This window comes from Mobula hypostoma, chromosome 15 (genome assembly GCF_963921235.1).
Source record: "Mobula hypostoma chromosome 15, sMobHyp1.1, whole genome shotgun sequence".
NCBI lineage: Eukaryota > Metazoa > Chordata > Chondrichthyes > Myliobatiformes > Myliobatidae > Mobula > Mobula hypostoma.
Window position 1 is genome coordinate 11407583 of NC_086111.1, and position 18011 is coordinate 11425593.

The window sequence follows — 18011 nt, forward strand, 5'->3', positions numbered from 1 at the left end:
AGGATTGTTTACACTGTTGGATGACTTTGGGAAAATATCAGGTTATAAAATAAATGTAAAGAAAACGCAGGTTATGTCCCTAAATTATACACCATCCAAAAAATTGCAGGATACATACGATCTTAAGTGGAAAGCTAAATCATTAAAATATTTAGGAATAACCCTGCCGAAGGATCTTTCAACACCGTCACAGGTAAATTATGGGCCATTAATCTCAGAGATAAAAGCAGATATGCATAGATGGAATCTTATCCCCTTTTTAAGTTTAAATTCAAGGATAAATACTATAAAAATGAATATTCTTCCTCGGTTATTGTATCTTTTCCATACTTTACCGGTGGAGGTGGATGATAATCAATTCAGGGAATGGGACAAATGGATTTCCCGCTTCATTTGGCAAGGAAGGAAACCTAGAATTCGATATAACACCTTACAGTTAGGGAAGGAAGGAGGAGGTATGGTTCTTCCTTGCCTGAGAAATTATTTTTATGCCTCACAGATAACCCCTTTGTTATATTGGTGTAATAGGGAATATAAGGCTAGATGGAAGGAAATAGAATTTGGATTAGTTGACAGTTTTCCTCTTCAGGCCTCAATAGCTGACAAAGGATTGATGGCCCAGTTGGAAAAATTTAATAATGCTTGGATAAATCTTACATTAAAAGTATGGCAGAAAGTGGTTAATTCATGTGGAATTAATAACATGTTAAAACTCTTTAGATGGTGTGCATATGATACCGAATTCCTTCCCAACAGAGGAGATAAAAGATTTGAGCTATGGATAAAGAAAGGTCTTACAACCTACCTCTCATTTATAGATAAAAGAGTATTACAAAGTTTCCAAATCCTGCAGGACAAACATAGCCTAGAACATAATGACTTTTTTAGGTACCTTCAAATACGAAACTATGTTAACCAGAGTTGTAGATATACAGACCTATCAAAAGTAGAATTAGAATTTTTCAAGATTCTGAATTCGGCTTGCAGTTCAATACCTAGTAAATCAGTTTCTCGCCTATATAATGCACTCTCCCATGCTAAAAATGTAAATACACTGTATATTAAAGAGAAGTGGGAGAAAAGCGGGGTTGGTACTTTCAGAGGAGGCTTGGGGGAAAATCTGCAGCTTTCAATGGTCCTCGACTAATTCTTTGACTTGGAGAGAACATTGTTGGAAAAACATTATAAGATACTTCAAGACCCCATATCAGGAAAAATATAAAGATACAAATGTGATGTGTTGGAGAAGGTGCGGCTCCAAGGAGGCAAATCATTTTCATATTTTCTGGGATTGCCCTAAATTAAGTCTATTTTGGGAAGGTATTCATAGAACATTAGTTAAGGTACTTAGGTCCCAGATACCTCTGAACTTTGAGACGCTCTATTTGGGGCATGTATTGTTCCTTGAACAGAAGGAAGATATAAAGTTGCTGCAGGCTCTCTTAGCGGCAAGTAAGAAATCAATCACTAGAAAATGGCTAAATCCAATACCACCTACATTAGAAGATTGGTACGAAATTATCTTGGAAATATTTAAAATGGAAAAGTTGACTTACTCCCTGAGAACTCAAAAAGAAACATTTTATCAAATCTGGAATAAATGGATTGAATATATAACCCCAATGCGAGCAGACTTTAGATGACTCTCCTAATGATTTATATTGCTCTTCTCATCAACACAGTAATATTGCTAACGTAAACACCCCTAGTCTAAATGTTTGTTTTTTTTTTGGAAAATAGAGAATTAACACAAGTAAAGGGAAAGATTTGGGAAAGGGATAAAAAAAATGAAAAAATTAAGTAAATAAGTACATAGGGATTGGATAATTATGTCTGCGGGCAGGAACAAGCATGAACAAATTGGGATATAAACACCTACAATGGTTGGTATATAGGCTTGTAGCAACATTTTGGACCAGTGGAAATGGTCCAGAAGGGTTGTATGGAAACTATTATTACCATTTTTCTTAACAACTAATTTCATTACTTAGCCTAATAGGTTAGATTTACCACAGTACATAATTATCTATTTAAATGTTTATTTTCCTTTTATATCATCTCAATGTGTACTTAAGAATGTATAAATAATTGTAGTTTTACACATATAAAAAAATGGAAAAGGTTATATGTGTGAAAAAAGTACATGATAATTGTGAATTCCTTATCCAAATAAAAATAAAATTAAAAAAAAAAGAAAAGAGGGCATCCATTTAGTATGGAGATGAGGAGGAATTTCCTTAACCAGAGAGTGATGAATCTGTGGAAGTCGTTGCCACAGGCAGCTGTGGAGGCCAAGTCTTTATGCATTTTTAAGGCAAAGGTTGATAGATTCTTGATTGGTCGGGGCAAGAAGAGATACGGGAGGAAGCAGGAGACTGGGGCTGAGAGGAAAACTGGATCAGCCATGATGAAATAGCGGAGCAGACTTGATGGACCAAATAGCCTAATTCTGCTCCTATATCTTATGGTCTTATGGTGAATATTCATTGATAACACTTACACCATGCAGGCAAGTTAGGCCCCAATATAAATTCAAATAAAGCAAGTGTAAATTACCAGGAAGCAGTATCGAGGCTGCATGGCTCCATCAGTCAGTCTCAGTAGACGACCCTCTTTGATAAACACCTGAAGCAACAAAGTGGCAGGTAAATGGGTGCTCCAAAGTGCTGCTCAAAAACCACACTCCTCCTCATATCTCCTTTCACTCAATAGGAAGGGGACAAAGCTCAAAAACTCAAAATGTTATCCTTCCTTAACCATGGGATGTACAGAATGGTGATGTCAGCACTGCTCTACTGCCCTTTGCCTGGCGTTGTGTGACAATCTGTTGAGGATTGTGAGCTACAGATTTGTGAGAGGACATTGATTCCCCCCCCCCCCCATTCTATACTAATACCAGCTAATCTTCCACCACTCTGTGCACCACTCAGCTGACAAACGTAATCCCTGTTCTCTCTGGATCTCACACCCAGACCAGTTGGAATTCCCCTCGTCTCCATAAAAAGCAGCATACCCATTCACTGAGGACTCTACTTCACTAACATTGAATTCCCATTCCGCGTAGTCTCACTTCTGCACTGAATGATATCCCAGTTCTCCAACTCTCCACTCCTGTTTTGGATGATATTCTGATTTACTGCATCTGGCTTTATTCTCAGTAATTGTGTCCACTCCTGCACTGGACTGGATTTCTATTCCTACTGTTCCCCACTCCTGCATTAGACATTATTCCCAATCTGTCTGTTCCCCACTCCAGGGTCAGTACTCTTACAAAACCTGGTCTGCTCTAACCTCTAATATTGCTGTTCCTGCTACACCCAATCTTAATGACAGCCCCAGTCTGGCTGCAGACACCAGGGCTGCTACTGCAGACATTGGCTGTCAGTGCGAAAAGAGAACTAAATGGTAGGTTGAGAGCCAGGAAAGAATGTACTCACCCTATCGGACTGGAAACCCTGATGGAAGCCCTTCACTCGGTGCTCAATGTCAAGCAGTTTCTGAAAGCTCTCCTGTTTGAACATGAAAATAAGGATCATCAAGGGAGTTGACAAAGAAAGAGATGGTCAGAGATGGACAGAGTGAAAAACAGACAGTAGAATAGAGATGAATGGAGGGATTGAGATGGAAGGGGAAGGAAGTATGAGAGAAAGGGAAAGAAGTGGGGTTAGGGAGGGAAAAGGGGAGGGGTGTGGAGAGAGGGAAGGAGGAGCAGGAAAATAGGGCAGAAGAGGAAGCGGGGTAGAAAGCAGGATGAGAAAAGTAGAAGGATGAAGGTAACAAGAAAGGTGGTGAGTGGAAAAGGGTGGGAGATGGGAAGAGGGAAGTGGTAGAAAGGTGTGGAGGTGGGGTGAGAATATGCCCATGGTGTGTGGGTGTGAGCATGTTCTCATTTGCTGTGGAGGAGGGTGTGTGGTGTCCAGGCAATGGAAACTACTCCACCCCTCTCCTGACATGCCTTGTAGATTTTGGGATGATGATGATTCTGGAATCACATCAGCCTGATGCCCTCCTCCCTCAAAAATTAATTTAAAGGAATCTATTCCTTTTGTTTGCCTGCTGATTTTCCAATGTACTGATGGCCCTGGTGTGATTTACAGCGTGGTTCCCCAATTACCTGTTTGGTGATTTAATTAAGCCACTGTGTTCCTTTGTGGGCTCAAACTGCGCTGGTCTCAGTTTGTCCCTCTCTGTCTCTGTCCCAGTTTCACCCTGACCTAGTCTCCACCAGTCCCTACCCCGACCCATCCCATCCCATCCCATCCCATCCCATCCCTATCCTGGGACATTCCGATAACAAACTATGAATCCTTACTCCGTGTTTCACACTCAGCTGGACCTGGTCACAAACTTCATCCACGACAACCAACACAGCTGCAAAGAAAAGAAAAGGTTATCATCAACAAGGGGCAGAGAACTGAGGTCATCCCTACACCACCAACTGCTACAGAGGTTTCTAGGTCAATGAGAGAGACTAGACCATGTATGAGGAAATGTCCTGTACTGAATGGAGAAGCAGATGACTGGCCAGACCCACCACATCTGAGGGTTGGGGACCAGAACAATAGGCTTTGTCACATTGTAGCTCACCCACAGTAAAGAATACACCCAGTGCTCAGTACAAAAGGCTAAGGAGGTGTAGGTTCCAGTACTGCCCATGTGGCGTCAAATGGTGAGGAATCAAACTACCCATCCCTCCGCCTCCCGGCTACCTATTACTTCCACCCCACCCCACACCCTCCCTTCTTCCCCTTCCCTTTTATCCCTCCCCCTACTCCATTGCTGACCCACTCTGCCAAATATACTGTGCACCTCAAGCACATTCCTCCTTTTTCTTGGCCCTTCCCACTACAACCATTGACATATATGACCATCAGTGTGCTGCCCACATGCGGTGAGACCTACATCTATGAGAACACTCTTATTCTCCACTGTCCACCACATCTCCCACCACTGTTAGTGTTGGTCAAAGTTCACGGTGGTGGTCACTGCTGCCTGTCCCATTTCAGCAATATTCTAATTAAATATTCAGCAGGTCAGGCAGCATCTGTAGAGAGTGAGACAATGGTTCATGGGAAAAAACCCTTATTAGCATTCAGAAATAAGACCTGGCAAGTGATGAATTTGATGTCGCTAACTAGGTGAAGCAAGAACCAAATCGCCATGAATGAGAGAATAGATCTATTTAGGGAGCTACATGCACACAAAATACTGGAGGAACTCAGCAGGCCAAGCAGAATCTACGGATAAAAGTACAGTCGATGTTTTGGGCCGAGACCCTTCGGCAGGACCCACTACTTGTTCCAGCATCTGCAGATTTTCTTTTGTTTGCTATTTAGGGAACTGGCAACTTTACAACTAGATTAATGTCAGGCTTGTTTACAGCATATTCCATATTGTTTGGCTGCAGGAATGGGAGAGAAGCATTGTGCTAGTGAAGGTAAGAATTAGAAGGGTATGGCAGATGGCTGGAGAGTTGGTACAGAGTTCAGAGCTTCAGATTTGTGGATCAATAGAATTTCTTCTAGGACAAAGGAAACCTATACAAGATCAAAAATCATGGATCAGCACTTTATTTACCAGATATTTAATTCATATTTACTACATGAATTAAAAATTTGTTGTGATGGTCAGGGTGAAATATGCAACAAAAACAACGTGCAACCATTATAAAGAATCATATTTTAAAAATTAGAGGTTAAAGTACTGGTATGGAATAAACTGCATAAATACCAGCATTTATTTATATATTATAAAAAGTGTTTTAAAGTGTTTGCAGTACAGTGACAGGGGTAATAGTTGGAGCATGGATAGTTGATCAGGTTAACTGCCTGGGGGAAGAAGTTTTTAAGAAGTTGTGAAGTTTTTTGTTTTAATAGCCCTGGAGCACTTTCCAGAAGGGAGCTTTGGAAAAGGCAGTTTGCAGGTGGATAGTATCAGCAATGATTTTTCTTGCCACTTCTTTGACCTGGACACATACAAGCTCTGTGTGATGGCAGACTGCAGCAAATGACTTATTCTGCTGACCTGACAGTTTGCTGGAGTTTTTGTACATTGTGAGAGGATGCTGCACCAGAGTAATGGCTGATGTGAGGATAACGGCAATGTAAAATTGTATCAGTATGTTCTGGGGAAGATGGAATTTTACTAACTGCAGCAAGAGGTATATTGTCTGCACAGCTTTTTTGTTAATAAAGGAGAAATGATTCTACCACAAGAAGATGGGTAGCACCTGAACTGGAGAGAGTCCATTATGCTGTCTGATGGATGTGGGGGGAGTGGAATCCAAAAATGGCAATGAAGTAGATGGGAAGCTGCAAAGTGACAGCAAGTTGAAAAGGCAAGACGGACACCAGCACATCAGGGAGTAGGGAAAGTCTATGGGATAAAATCGTGTTTCAATGACAGGTAAAGCTCAGATGGCTACATGAGATTGGGATATGTTACCCATTACAACAATATGGCTATGGGAGGGACAGTTGGCAGCTAGATGTTCCGGGGATTGAAGTGGAGGTGATTTGCATTTTTGATTAAAGGGAGCATCATGCAGAAGTTCAAAAATTACTCCTGTCATTACTCATGAAATTATTCATGTAATTTATAACCGTATGTCCCCTCAGACTTCTGAATGGTCCATGAAACCATGATACTACTTCATTATTTATCTTTTGCACTATTAACTTATAGTAATTTTTACTATAGTTGGCAAAATTATAGTGATAATATAGCTGATTGGTAATAATATCTCCTCCTTGCTGTAGATCAACACTGGCACAGCTCAGGGGTGTGTGCTCAGCCCACTGCTCTACTCCCTCTGTGTGGCTAGGTGTAGCTCAAATACCATCTATCAATTTACTGATGATACAACCATTGTTGGTAGAATCTCAGATGGAGATGAGAGGGCGTACAGGAGGAAGATATACCAGCTAGTGGAGTGGTGTCGCAGCAACCACCTTGTACTCTTTGTCAGTAAGATGAAAGAGCTGATTGTAGACTTCAGGAAGGGTAAGACAAGGGAACATGAACCAATCCTCATAGAGGGATCAGAAGTGGAGAAAGTGAGCAATTTCAAGTTCTTGGGTGTCAAGACTACCAAGGATCTAACCTGGTCCCAATATATCGATGCAGCTATAAAGAAGGTGAAACGGCAGCTATATTTCATTAGAAGATTGAAAAGATTTATTTGGTTTGTCAACTAAAACACTTGAGAACTTCAACACATGTACCGTGGAACATTCTGACAGGCTGCATCATTGTCTGGTATGGGAGTGGGGGTAGCTACTGCACAAGATCGAATGAAGCTACGGAAAATTGTACAATTAGTCAGCTCCATCTTGGATACTAGCCACTGTAGTATCCACGACATCTTCAAGGAGCGGTGTCTCAGAAAGGCGGCATCCATTATTAAGGACCCCCATCACTTAGGACATGCCCACTTCTCATTGTTACCGTCAGGAAGGTGGTACAGGAGCCTGAAGGCACACACTTAGCAATTCAGGAGCACTTTTTCTGCTCTGCCATACGATTACTACATGGACATTGAACCCATGAACACTACCACACTTTTCTTATACATATTATTTCTGTTTTACACTATTTTTAATCTTACTATTTGATATTATGTAAGACGATAAGACATAGGAGCAAAATTAGGCAAATCATCCCATCGGGTCCATTCTGCCATTTCATCATGGCTGATCTGGGATCCCATTCAACTCCATACACCTGCCCTCCACCATATCCCCTAATGCCCCAACCTATCATGAATCTATCAACTTTCACTCTAAATATACACAGGGACTTTTTCTCCACTGTAGTCTGCAGCAGAGCATTCGACAGATTTACCAATCTTTGGCAAAAAAAATTCCTCCTTACTTCTGTTCTAGAAGTTTGCCCCTCAATTTTGAGGTTGTGCACACCACTCCTGAATATTCCCAACAGAGGAAACATTCTCTCCATAGCAACCTTATCTAGTCCTTTCAACATTAGGTAGGCTTCAATGAGATCCCCATGAATACTTCTAAATTTCAATGAATACAGGCCCAAAGCTGCAAAACGCACTTCATATGTTAACCCTTCCAGTCCTGGAATCATCCTCATGAACCTCCTCTAGACTCTTTCCAATGACCATATGACCAGAAGACATAAGAGCAGAATTAGGCCATCTGGCCCATCAAGTCTGCTCCACCATTCAATCATGGCTGATCCCCTTTTTTTAATCTCCTCCTCAACACCATTTCCTGGCCTCCTCCCAGCAACCTTTAATGCCATGTCCAATCAAGAACCTATCAATCTCTGCCTTAAATTCACCCAATGACCTGGCCTCCACAGCTGCATGTAGCAACAAATTCCACAAATTCACCACCCTTTGGCTAAAGAAATTTCTCCGCATCTCTGTTTTGAAAGGACTCCCCTCTATCCTGAGGCTGTGCCCTCTTGTCCTAGACTCTCCTGCCATGGGAAACATCCTCTCCACATCTACTCTGTCTAGGCCTTTCAACATTCGAAAGGTTTCAATGAAATCGCCCCTCATCCTTCTAAATTCCAGCAAGTACAGACCCAGAGCCATCAAACATTCCTCATATGATAACCCTTTAATTCCTGGAATCATCCTTGTGAACCTCCTCTGGACACTCTCCAACGCCAACACATCTTTTCTAAAATGAGGGGCCCAAAATTGTTCACAATACTCAAGGTGAGACCTCACCAGAGCCTTGTAAAGCCTCAGCATCACCTCCTGGCTCTTGCATTCTAGACCTCTTGAAATGATTGCTAACATGGCATTTGCCTTCCTCACCAACGACTCTACCTGCAAGTTAACCTTCAGGGTGTTCTGCACAAGGACTCCCAAGTCCCTCTGCATCTCAGATTCCTCCCTGCTTAGATTTTCCTCCCTCCCAGATTTTCTCCCTGCTTAGACACCCTTTCTGAGATAAGGGGCCCAAACCGTTGACAATACTCCAAGTGTGGCCTGACAAGTGTTTTATAAAGCTTCAGCATTATCCCCTTGTTTTTATACTCTATTTCCCTTGAAATAAATGACAACATTGCATTTGCCTTCTTTATCACAGACTCAACCTGTGAATTTATCTTCTGGAAGTCTTACACAAGGACTCCTAAGTCTCTTTGCACCTCTGATGTTTAAATTTTCTCCCCATTTAGAAAACAGTCTGCACTTTTGTTCCTTTTACCAATATTTTTATCATACATTTCCCAACATTACACTCTATCTGCCACTTCTCTGCCCAGTCTTCCAATCTAAGTCCTGCTGCAATCGCATTGCTTCCTCAGCACAATCTACCCCTCCACTTATCTTCATATCATCCACAAACTTTGCCGCAAAGCCATCAATTCCTCTGTTTAAATCATTGTCAAACAATATAAAAAGTAGCGGTCCCAATACTGACCTCTGACGAACACCACTAGTCACTGACAGCCAACCAGAAAACGCCCCATTTATTGCCACTTGGTGCCTGCTGCCTGTCAGCCATTCCTCTATCCATGCCAGTATATTTCCTGTAACACCACAGGATTTTATCTAGTTACAGCCTCTTGTGTGGCATCTTATCAAATGTTTTCTGAAAATTTAAGTAAATGACACCCACTGCCTCTCCTTTGTCCACCCTGTTTGTTACTTCCTTGAAGAATTCCAACAGATTTATCAGGCAAGATTTCCCTTTACAGAAACCATGCTGACTTTGACTTACTGTATTTCATTATTAGTCTCCAAGTACCCCGAAATCTCGTCCATAATAATGATCTCCAACACTTTTAACTACTGAGGTTAGGCTAACTGGCCTATAATTTCCTCTCTGTTGTCTTCCTCCCTTCTTAAAGAATGGAATGATATTTGCAATTTTCCAGTCCTTCAGGACCATGCCAGAATCCAGCAATTCTTGAAAGATCATGACCAATGCATCCATTATCTCTTCAAACTCTTTCTGGGATTTAGTCCATCTGGTCCAGGTGACTAATCCACCTTAAGACCTTACAGTTTGCTTTGCACTTTTTCCTTTGTAATAGCAATGGCACTCACATATGCCCCCTGACACTCACGGACCTCTGGCATACAGCTAGTGTCTTCCACAGTGAAGACTGAAGCAAAGTATTTATTAATTTCATCTGCCATTTCTTTGTCCCCCATTACTACCTCACCACATCATTTTTCAGTGGTCCAATAACAACTCTCACCTCCGTTTTATTCTTTATATAACTGAAAAACTTTTAGTATCCTACTTTATATCATCGGCTAGTTTGTCCTTGTATTTCATCTTTTGCCTTCTTACAGTTTTTTTAGTTGCCTTTTGTTGGATTTTAAAAGCTTCCTGATCATCCAACTTTCCACTCACTTTTGCTGCATTATATACGCTTTCTTTGGTTTTTATGCAGTCCTTTGTCAGCCACGGTTACCTAGCCCTGCCATTTGAGAACAACTTTTTCTGTGGGACATATCTATCGGTTGGGGGTGTTGTGGATAGTGTGGAGGGCTGTCAGAGGTTACAGTGGGACATTGATAGGATGCAAAACTGGGCTGAGAAGTGGCAGATGGAGTTCAACCCAGATAAGTGTGAAGTGGTTCATTTCAGATGTTGAAACTATAGAAAGGGTGCAGAGGAGATTTACAAGGATGTTGCCTGGATTGGGGAGCATGCCTTATGCAAAAAACAAGTTGAGTGAATTTGGCCTTTTCTCCTTGGAGCGATGGAGGATGAGAGGTGACCTGATAAAGGTGTATAAGATGATGAGAGGCATTGATCCTGTGGATAGTCAGAGGCTTTTTCCCAGGGCTGAAATGGCTGCCACAAGAGGATACAGGTTTAAGGTGCTTGGGAGTAGGTACAGAGGAGATGTCAGGGGTAAGTTTTTTACGCAGAGAGTGCTAAGTGCGTGGAATGGGCTGCTGGCAACAGTGGTGGAGGTGGATACGATAGGGTCATTAAGAGACTTTTGGATAGGTACATGGAGCTTAGAAAAATAGAGGGCTGTGGGTAACCCTAGTAATTTCTAAGGCAGGGACATATTCAGCAGAACTTTGTGGGCCAAAGGGTCTGTATTGTGCTGTAGGTGTTCTATGCTTTCTATGTTCTATGATATTAAAACTGATTCTGGTTATCCAAGAACAAGGTGAGAGTCTATAGAATAAGTTGCAGGAGCCGTGGCTGAAATATGAATTATCATTAGTGATGAGTGAAGTGTCAAAAGACTGAAGGGTTGCTAATATTGTACCTTAATTTATTAGAACTGCAAAGAAATATCTGGGAACTGTAGAGCAGAAAACCTAAAGTCTGTGGTAGGTAAGTTACTGGAGAGGATTCTGAGGGATAAGATGCATCTTGAAAGACAGGGTAATTAGGGATAATCAGCATGGCTTCATGCATGGGAAATCATGTTTTATGAACTTGATTCAGTTTTTGAAGAAGTGATCATGGAAATTGATGAAGGCAGAGTAGTAGCATGGTCATATTGCCTTCATGAAGGCCTTTGATAAAGTTCCATAAGGCAATTTGCTCGGGAAGGTTAGACTGCATGGGATCCAGGGAGACTTGACTAATTTGAGGTATGAAGAAATACAAGAGATTCTGCAGATGCTGTAAATTTTGTGCAGCAAACACAAAATGTTGAAGAAACTCAATAGCTCAGGCAGAATTATGGAGAGGAATAAACAGTCAATGTTTCAGGCCAAGATCCTTCATACAGTTGAATTTATAGTAGGAAACAAAGGGTGATGGTAAAAGCTTGTTTCCTGGACGGAAGACCTGTGACTAGTGGTGTGCTTCAAGAGTCAGAGCTGGGCCCATTGTTCTTTGTTATCAATATGAACAATTTGGATACGAATGTACAAACATTGTTAGTAAATTTGCAAATGACACAAAAATATGTGGCATAGTGGACAGTGAAGAAGGTTATCAACAATACAGAGGCATCTTGATCAGCTAGAGATGGATGGTGGCACTCCCACACATCAGCAAACCAAAGCACACATATTCTCCTTTTCCACCTTTCATCACCATGTGAAATCCTGTCCAGCAGGTAAGTGACATCGATTTAAGAAGCAGCAAACTCAGTCCTAAATTACCCAATATCAGTATAGTCTCCATGCATTAATATTTCCATGCATAAGAACTCTACCTCTGTCAGTACAGAGAATTTACCACCTATCTGTGTTGACCAGAGGAGAGGTCTCCATAGATTTTCCCTGCTCCCTGCAGAAAGTGGACAGAGGAATGGCAAATGGAGTTAAGCCAGGTAAGTGTTAAGTATTGCATTTTGGAACATCACATTTAGGTAGCATCTCACAGTTCCTCCTGGTTCCTGATGTGGGTCCTGTTGTAGAATCGAGGAACTTCAAATACATGAAGTACTTGGTCCCCAGAAGGTGTTGACAGAGTGGAAGAAAGGCATCCTGTCCTTCCGAAGCCAGGGCATTAGGAGTTAGAATGTTATAAGGTGGTTATACAAGATGTAGTTGAGGCAGCACTTCCAGTATTGTTTTCAGTTTCTGGTTACCCTGCTGCACAAAAGACATTAGTACACAGGAACAAGTTCAAAAAATATTTATAAGGATTAAAGGAGCTGAGTTAAGAGGGAAGCTAGAGAAGCAAGGACTTCTTTCCTTTGAGCACAGAAGACCATGATCTTAAAAAGGTACATACATAAAATCATAAAAGGCATAGGCAGAGTGAATGCACTCAATCTTTTTCCCAGGGCTGCAGGATATGTATAAGGTAAAAGGCAAAAGATTTAATAGGAACAATTTAATATTTAAAAGATTTAATAGGAACAAGGACAACAGTTTCCATGCAGAGAGAATGAGCTGCCAGAAGAAGTGGTTGAGCCAATATATCAACAATATTTAAAAGGCCTTGGACAGTTACATGGACAGAGAAGCTTTAGACGGTTATGCCCAAATATGACATGAGTAAATGGCAACACACATAAAAAATGCTGGTGAACGCAGCAGGCCAGGCAGCATCTGTAGGTAGAGGTGCAGTCGACGTTTTGGGCCAAGACCCTTCGTCAGGACTAACTGAGAGAAGAGATAGAAAGAGATTTGAAAGTGGGAGGGGGAGGGGAGATCTGAAATGATAGGCGACGACAGGAGAGGAAAGAATCCCTTTATTTATTTATTTTTCTCTTTTTTTTTCTCCCTCTGTCCCTCTCACTATACTCCTTGCCCATCCTCTGGGCTCCCCTCCCCCTTTCTTTCTCCCTAGGCCAATGAACTTTCCAGCTCTTAGCTCCATCCCTCCCGTTCCTGTCTTCTCCTATTATTTCAGATCTCCCCCTCCCCCTCCCACTTACAAACCTCTTTTTATCTCTTCTTTCAGTTAGTCCTGACGAAGGGCCTCGGCCTGAAACGTCGACCGTACCTCTTCCTATAGATGCTGCCTGGCCTGTTGCGTTCACCAGCAATTTTTATGTGTGTTGCTTGAATTTCCAGCATCTGCAGATTTCCTCGTGTTTGCATGAGTAAATGGCATTAGCTTGGATGGGCATCTTGGTCAGCATGGATCATCTGGGCTGAAATGCCTGTTTCCCTGCTGTATGACTCCAGGACTCTCTAACTAGTATTGCAAGGACAGTGTTAAAGGACTGGCATTAGAGTACCGAAATTGGAAGTTGTTGATCCCAGAATCCCAGCATGAAGACAACCAGCACATTCAGCCAACTTAGAATGTTGCAGCTCCATTCATACTATGCTGAGTTATGGTCACTGTGCCCACTTCCAGATACAAGATGCAGTCCTCAGGCAGACCTGCACCACTCAGGATTTAAACACCTTCAGAACCAGTCAAGCAGATCACTGCCACTCAACTGATAGCAGCTGTCCCATCAGTGGTTGAATCTTACTCCTCCTGTTCAATCACGCATCTAACCCATCAAATGATGGGCCATCTCACCCAGTCACATACCTCCCCCATCAATGGGTGGACTGTTTCGCCCAATTAATTACCTCCCCCATCATCAGACAGGCCATCCCGCCCAATCACACACCTCTCCCATCAGCTTTCAGGCTCCCCAGACCAACCACATGTTTGTTAAATCTACTTTCATGGACAATTCATTAGAACTACAGGTAGTGGAGTAGAGCGGAGTTTCATCTTGATTCGATGTCAACTGCAGTACTTTTGAAGTTTTGTAATGATGTTTTGTGATTATAATTCTAGAATTACCTTTCGTGTCTTCATATTCAGCAGTGTCTGGACACAAATACTTTAAATAATCTGGAAAAAAAGCAAATAGAGGTGAGATAAGAGCATTCTGCATTGCACCCAAGATATTCAGGATCTGCACCCAAGATGTATTCCTAGTACTTTACAGTGTTGACTTCCAGAAGATTTGTTGGCACTTTTGCACTGGGTTTGTTACTTCTCAAATCCATGTTACTAATCATTCAAGGCCTTAGAATTCCATCTCTCACCCAATGGACACCTCATCCAGAATATGGCCTCCCACAACCCTTCTTCAAGAAGCTGGTACTCGGAGTCACCACCAATCCCAAGCATACACAGCATGTTGCCCTCTCCTGCCTTTCATCATCTTGTGAAATCCCTCCCTAGTGGTTAGTGACATTGATTTGAGATGTAGCAACTAAGCCCTTAATTACCAGAAAATTCATCTCATTAGTATCTCACCAACATTTCTCTGCCCACCCTGGGCTTTGCCACCTACCCATGCTGAACAGAGGAGATCTTCTCAGCCCAATCCCACCAACCTGCAGGCCCTGCTCTATTCCACATTCTGCAACCATTTCCTACACTGCCTCTAGGTGAAATCAATGGTCCTCGTCTCCCTCCCCAACCCCTAACCCTCTGCCAATCACTTTAATTTACCATTGCCTAGTTATTGACCTGTCACTAAGAGAAATAGACCATAAGACCATGACATAGGAGAAAAATTAGGCCATTAGGCCCATCGAGTCTACTCCACCATTTGATCATGGCTGATTTATTTTCCTTTCAACTCCATTGTCTCTCTGTAGCCTTTGACACTGTTACTAATCAGGAAGCTATCAACTTCTGCTTTAAATATACCAAATGATTTTGCCTCCACAGTCATCTGTGGCAATGAATTTCACAGATTCACCACCCTCTCTGGCTAAAGAAATTCATCCTCAGCTCTATCCTAGAGAGACACCCTTGTATTCTGAGTTTGTTTCCTCTGTTTCTGGACTCCCACACTATTCGAAATATCTTCCCTACATCCATTTCAATATTTGGTTGATGTATATTCGGTATACAGACTGTATATGTTACCACCTTGAGACTCATTTCTTCCAGACAATTACAGGAAAAATAAAGTGCAATAGAATCTTACAAGAACAGCAGGAACTAGAGACACAATCAACACCAACTACATGGCTCGCAGGGCATCAGGCCAGAAGTAGATGCAGGGTAAATTCAGCCACCGCCATCCATCACGTTAAGGGTAAGATAGTGTAGCTAGGATATAGATCCCTTTATCTGATGCACCAAATCATTCAGGTTAGTTATAACACAGATGAACTGTAGAATAAACATCCCTTCCACATTGTCTAGTTCTTTTTGAAGAACTTTGTGTCCTTTACCTCGCTATCACTTACTGCTTATTTCTTACTCCTGTTTAACTTCTCAAAATGCATCACCTTGAATTTGTTGCAATTGTACATGGCCTATCAGAGGCATCAACAGAGCTTTACCAAGAGGGATTTCTGCAGGTTGGCAGCAGTTATTTAAAAAGGGAGCTTCAAGAGTGTTTGTCAATTGTACGTGGCCTATCAGCAGCTATAACTGGAGCACTAGCCGTGAGTTAGATAGCGGGGAAGGTTCGGGCATAAAAAGGAGACTCTGCATAATGGAGTGGTCATCGACAGAGTGCTCTGAGGCAGAGTGGTAGGGCTTTGGCTCATTCGGGCTTCAGCAAGGTAAGTGGGTGAGTGGACTTCATTTTTTTTTAGAGGAATAAAGAGCATGTCTGTAGGGTTAGTACTTTGCTCTGGGTGTCAAATGTGGGAATCCTGGGAATCTTCCTGTCTCCCACATGGCCACATCTGTGCCAGATGCACTGAGATGCAGCTCCTGAGAGACCGTGTTAGGGATCTGAAGCTGCGGCTTGATGACCTGCAGCTTATTAGGGAAAGTGAGCAGGAGATAGTTACAAGGAGTTAGTCACCCTGAGGATGCAAGAGGTAGATAAGTGGGTGACTGTCAGGGAAGGGATAGGAAGAGCTCAGACAGTAGAGAACATCCCTGCGGCTATCCCCTTCAGTGATCATTATCTCGTTTTGGATGCATTTGAGGGGGGTGACCTGACAGAGGACGACCATGGCGATCGGGTCTCTGGCACTGAGCCTGGTTCCGTGGTGCAGAAGGGAGAGAAGAAGATGAAGAACATGGTAGTCATAGGGGATTCCATAGTGAGAGGAACAGACAGGAGGTTCTGTCAGCCTGATAGAGATACCAGCATGGTGTGTTGCCTCCTAGGTGCCATGGTAGAGGATGTCTCCGATCGGGTGCAGAGTATTCTGAAGTGAGAGGGTGAACAGCCAGAAGTCTTGGTACACGTTGAAACCAATGACATAGGTAGAAAAAGGGAGGAGATCCTGAACAGAGAATTCAGGGAGTTCGGTAGGAAGCTGAAAAGCAGGACATCCAGGGTAGTAATCTCAGGATTGCTGCCTGTGCCATGTGCTAACGAGTGCAAGAATAGCATAATCAGGCATATTAATGTGTGGCTGAGAGACTGGTGTAGGGGGCAGGGCTTCAGATTCCTGGATCATTGGGGCATCTTCTGGGGGAGGTATGACCTGTACAAAAAGGACGGGTTACACCTGAACCCAAAGTGGTCCAATATCCTAGAAGGCAGGTTTAATAGGGCTGTTAAAGAGGGTTTAAACAAATTTGGGAGTGATAGGGCTGAGGAAGGGGAAAACAGAAATAGATCGAAGGTAGCATGCAACAGAGATGATAGAAAGGACAGGCAGTGGGATGAGTTACAGGGCATTAGAGGCATGGTGCAGTTAAAACAGAAAGCAACAAATACTGGACTGAAAGTGTTGTATTTGAATGCATGCATAAGAAATAAATTGGATGATCTTGAAATTCAGCTACAGATTGGCAAGTATGACGTTGTGGCCATCTCTGAAACTTGGCTAAAGGATGGCTGCCATTGGAGGTTGAATGTCCAAGGATATACCGTATATCGGAAAGATAGGTTAGTAGGCAGAGGGGGTGGTGTGGCTCTGTGTATGAAAAATAATATTAAATCATTAGAAAGGGATAACATAGGATCAAAAGGTGTAGAGTCTCTATGGATTGAGTTAAGAAATGGCAAGGGTAAAAGGACTCTGATGGTAGTTATATACAAGCCTTCAAACAGCAGCCGGGATGTGGATTATAAATTACAGCAGGAGATAGGAAAGGCGTGGCAGAAGGGCAAAATATCATGATAATCATTGGGAATTTTAACATGAAAGTGGATTGGGAAAACTAGGCCAATAGAGGACCGCAAGAGAGAGAATTTGTACAAAGTCTAAGGGATGGCTTTTTAGAACAGCTTGTTGTTGAGCCCACTAGGGGATCGGCTGTGCTGGATTGGGTGTTTTGCAATGATCCGGAGATGATAAGAGAGCTTAAAGTTAAGGAACCCTTAGGGAACAGTGACCACAATACGATCGAGTTCACTTTGAAATTTGAAACCCTAAATTCCAATGTGTCGGTATTTCAATGGAATAAAGGAAATTACAATGGCATGAGAGGGGAACTGCCCAAGATTGACTGGAAAGGAACACTAGCAGGAAGGACAGCAGAGCAGCAATGGCTGGAGTTTCTGTGAAAAATGAGGGAAGTGCAAGACAAATATATTCCAAATAAGAAGAAATTTTCGAATAGAAGAACACTACCACGGCTGACAAGTGAAGTCAGAGCCAAAGTAAAAGCAAGTGAGAGGGCATACAAGGAAGCCAAAGCTAGTGGGAAGATAGAGGATTGGGAAGCTTTGAAAAACTTGCAGAAGGAAACTAAGAAGGTCATTAG

At 42.3% G+C, this 18011-nt stretch overlaps 1 protein-coding gene across 1 annotated transcript in view; it reads right to left on the minus strand.

Annotated features, from left to right (window-relative positions):
• The window catches only part of LOC134357162 (FYVE, RhoGEF and PH domain-containing protein 5-like), a 209189-nt gene that overhangs the window by 106745 nt on the left and 84433 nt on the right, over positions 1-18011 (minus strand). The window contains exons 9-12 of the mRNA XM_063068460.1: positions 14172-14222; positions 4313-4371; positions 3438-3509; positions 2557-2625 (exon numbers count right to left, since the gene is read on the minus strand). Of these exons, the coding sequence (XP_062924530.1) occupies positions 2557-2625; positions 3438-3509; positions 4313-4371; positions 14172-14222 (251 nt within the window). The remainder of the gene's footprint in view (positions 1-2556; positions 2626-3437; positions 3510-4312; positions 4372-14171; positions 14223-18011) is intronic.